Source organism: Octodon degus, unplaced genomic scaffold (assembly GCF_000260255.1).
Source record: "Octodon degus isolate 3935 unplaced genomic scaffold, OctDeg1.0 scaffold00126, whole genome shotgun sequence".
Classification (NCBI taxonomy): domain Eukaryota; kingdom Metazoa; phylum Chordata; class Mammalia; order Rodentia; family Octodontidae; genus Octodon; species Octodon degus.
In genome coordinates, this window is record NW_004524702.1 from 3,846,050 (window position 1) to 3,850,077 (window position 4,028).

Sequence of the window (4,028 nt, forward strand, 5' to 3'; positions counted from 1 at the left end):
AGCTCCTGGATAAGCTTCTTTCCAGAAGTAGTTTGAGGTATTTGCCAAAAAACAGTTTCCCCATAAGTGTAAGTTCAACTGCTTTGTTTTTGCTTTGGATTTTTTTTATGACTTGGAAGATAATTTAAGAGATGAAAATGAACATGACATTTCACTAAAATTTTAGTCATTTAGATATTGTCCAATTATGTTTTGGTTTTGCTTCTCTGGTATGTGAAAAACATATGGTTTCAATTGTGCATAGAACACTGATTTCTAAATAAATTAGGTAAAATAATTTTGATGACAAATTAATGATGGTATGGTGTTACCAGTTACAATTTCATTTCATTGGTTTGAAAATTCCAGTTCACCACCAAAATTCTATATTTGCTTTTTTTAAACATTTGATTCACTATAGAGCAGGCAGGCAGTATCCTCTGAATAGAGGAAGTAATATATAAAGTACTTCCAGTGATGAAGTGTGACTGTAAAATTTCCGTTTCTTTGGTGAGTTCATGCTGTCTGTTTGTAGGTGCTGTAGATGTAGTCTTCCTCGCATGCAGCGGACTTAGTGCAGTCTCAGGTGGAGAAGGTGGTGGTGGTTCCTGCTTGTTGCTTGGCTGCGCTCTCGAGACGATTGGCTTTAATCGGCCTTGGTGGAGGCTCCTAGGGCCTGCCTGGGTACACCACTCGTCTAATTCTGCCTTTTACTTTGGCAGAAGCTCGTGTCTCCTAAGAGCTGTGGTGTATGGGTGCGTTTTCAGATACCTTTGACCTTTCAGTGACATTTTATTTGAAGGTAGAGATTAGTGACCTGTTGCAGTAGACTGACAGGCCAAGTGTGAGTAGTTTGCATGTCAAAGTGATGCTGCTTTGTCCTCACTGTCCTCACTGGGGAGCTCGGGGGAATACCCAGGCCCAGAGTCAGCGGCGCGGGCTGTCTCTCGAGGACACTTGCCCTGCCAGTTTCTTCTTGCTGCTGGGAATGAGGACCATCGCCTGGGAAAGAAAGGTTTTTCTTTTTTATGAAAAACTAACATATTGTAGGACTGATCAGGGCTTTATTGCTGCTGTACTTGGGTTAATGTAGTTCACAGCTGGGCCAGTAGCGCATGTGCTGTGGCAGGTGACCCCGGTGCCTGTGCACTTTCTCTGAGCTCTTCTTTGCACAGGCCTTCCGGTCTCCCCTGCAGTCAGTTGTGTCTGAGTATAGCTAAGTGTGCTGCGTTCTTCAGGGAAACCCAACGGAATCTTAGACCTTTTTCCCGATGACTATCTAGCGTAACAGAATTACACTTGTGGCTGTGTTCAAGAACCAGGCCTTGGATTTGGAGTAGTGATTCTCGAAGGAATTTCAGGATGATAAAAAGCGGTGATTGAAAGTTTTTGGCAGCATAAGCTTGGGAAGCCTTGGATTTGACATCAAGCTTGGATTTGATGTGTATGAGCTCTCTTGCGAGGCCCTGGTCCTTATTGTCCTAGTAGGTGTTGTGACTCTGCCTAGGACTAGCGCCCATTTGAGGTGAGCAAAATAAGCTATTTGTAGAACCTCCTGCCTCCCCATGCAGCGTTATTTTCTAAACTGGAGCTTGGCAGAATGTGATTTGTGAGCTCCATTGGCTGAGTGTTCACGAATCGTGAATCAGGCTTGCTAGGATGCTGCGTCCTAGGCAGCGCAGTGTGGACGGCTGCGTGCGGGCGCGCCTGTGGAAGTCGCTTCGCCGTCCTCCCCGGGCCTCACCTCCGTGCCAGCGTCCTGGCTGTGGACAGGCAGTCTGTGTATTCTGGTAGTTGACAGTCTGGTCTCAAACTCTCACTTCCATTTATCTTCTCCCCCCCCCATTTATTCTTTAATGTTCTTTAAGACATAAGTACTTAGTTCCTAGCAAGAGGGTGAAAAAATTTAGTTGAAAATTGGCATTCGAGGCTATGTACGTGCAGTGTGTGACTGTCGACACATGTTCTAGAGGTCTCTCAGTGCTGCACGGACAGCTCCGTTTTACCTTCTGCCTGATGGGAGTTCTGACGTTAGTGAAGTACTGTCACTTTTTTGTAGAGAAATCATGCATGTCAATTGAAGCACCTTGAAATCAACCTGAAATTCATTTCTAATGATGAGCTTTTAAAATCTGATCTTTCTTTCTTTCTTTCTTTAGTCAAGAAAGATGTTCCACCCTCAGCTGTCACAAGACCAATATTTGGTATACTGGGCACAATCCATCTGGTGGCAGGTAAGAGAACATAAGCTAAGAAGCCAGAGAAGGCGACAGCATTAGATTGTGAGATTGAAAAACATGCACTTTGTGTCATGCTTTATTTACTTATTTTTTTTATGTATTTAATGCAGGGTCTGCAGGGTCTGCAGGGTCTCACTACACAGATGCGACTCATAGTGATCCTCCTGTTTTCAGCCTCCCCAGTGCTGGGATTACAGGCACACACCACCAGGCCCAGTCTCTTTTGCTTTCTCAGTGTGCCCCAGGGGGGTGGGGCTGGCACAGCACATCAGGGATTGAACCCTGGCCACTGTGTCTGCCTAAGCAGGCACTTTAATCCTCTGAGCTGTCTGGCCACCCTAAATAAATTCTAAGAGGATTTATTTATTTATTTATTTATTTTTGCGGTACTGGGGATTGAACTCAGGCCCTTGCCCTTGCCAGGCATACACTTATTCTACTGAGCTATCTCCCCAGCCCCTCTAAGAGGATTTAAATAATTTTTTTTTTCTCTCTGTATTGAACCTGGCCTTTGGCCCTGAGCTGTGTCTCCCTCCATATTTTCATGTTTTATTTGGAGACAAGGTCTAAGTCACCCAGACTAGACTCAACTTGTGATCCTGCTTCAGCCTCCCGAGTGCTGACATGACGGCTGTGTGCCCCCACAACTGGCTAAATACAAGTTTTTTGTTCTATGTGCTGCCGGAGTGAGCACCTAGACACAGTTTCTGAGGTACCTCTCATCTTGCAAGATGGCAGCGGCCGGTGCCCAGAGCCGAGCAGTGTGCTTGCCCACGTTTGCAGTGGCGTGCGGGATGTTGGGAGTGGTGCAGGGTGCGCTGCGCCGTGTGGGCAGGGTGTGCTGGCTGACCGTGAGGCCTCCCTTCAGGCCACCTGCTGGGAGTGGGCCCTGTGTGGGGACAGTCAGTGGCTGCTTTCTGGCCACTTTCTACCAGCTAAGCCAACTCCTTTGGTTGACACAGGTTTTGTTTTTATCTTTCTGAGACCACATTTGAAACAGTATACTAGTCTTTATACTCATAAATTGTAAGATTGTTTTAAAAACATGGGCCCGTTATCAGAATACCATGGGTGCCGCTTCCTCTGCTTTTGCTTCTGTGATTCAGTTCTTCATTTCAGTGTTGGTGCTGGGTTCAGACCCGGCCCTCGGGGGGCTGCGCCCAGGCTGTGTCCCGAGCGCCAGCTTTTATGTTTATATGTGTTTCGCTGTGCTTTTTCCAGGCAATTACCTTATCGTCATTACCAAAACGATGAAAGTGGGCGAGTTTTTCAATCATGTTATCTGGAAAGCAACAGATTTTGATATTCTTTCTTATAAGAAGACAATGTTGCACTTAACTGATATTCAGGTAAGAACTAGATGCTATATTGCGGAAAGCAAACGGTGCTAGGTGGGCTTGCAGAAGATGAGGCTTGGTGGATTTCTATTAAGGCTCATCATTAATAAGGTCTTCCTACCTTTCTACCCATGCATAATATGTAGATAGACAGATAGATAGATAGATAGATAGATAGATAATAGATTTTTTTTGATTGCCTATGTATTTTATTGGTTTAGAGATTTTTCTAAATAATGAAATTCTTAAATTATGAAATATCTAATGGAAAGAAAAGAACAAGATATGTGTATACTGAACATCCAAATTTAACTTGAAGGGCCGGGGAGATGGCTCAGTAGAATAAGTGCTTGCCTGGCGAGCCCAGGGTCCTGAGTTTAATCCCCGGTTCCACAAAAAAAAAAAAAAATTCATTTGACCTAAAATGCCAGTTTTATAAAAAAAAAAAAAAAAAAAAAAAAACCAACCAAAA

The 4,028-nt window shown here is 44.4% G+C and overlaps 1 protein-coding gene across 2 annotated transcripts in view; it reads left to right on the forward strand.

Annotated features, from left to right (window-relative positions):
* Sacm1l (SAC1 like phosphatidylinositide phosphatase) overlaps nt 1-4,028 on the forward strand; it is a 54,480-nt gene that overhangs the window by 20,818 nt on the left and 29,634 nt on the right. The window contains exons 3-4 of one of the 2 annotated variants that reach the window (XM_004640673.2): nt 2,139-2,213; nt 3,441-3,568. In XM_004640673.2, the coding sequence (XP_004640730.1) occupies nt 2,139-2,213; nt 3,441-3,568 (203 nt within the window). The remainder of the gene's footprint in view (nt 1-2,138; nt 2,214-3,440; nt 3,569-4,028) is intronic. The other variant, XM_023700682.1, reaches the window with a different exon arrangement.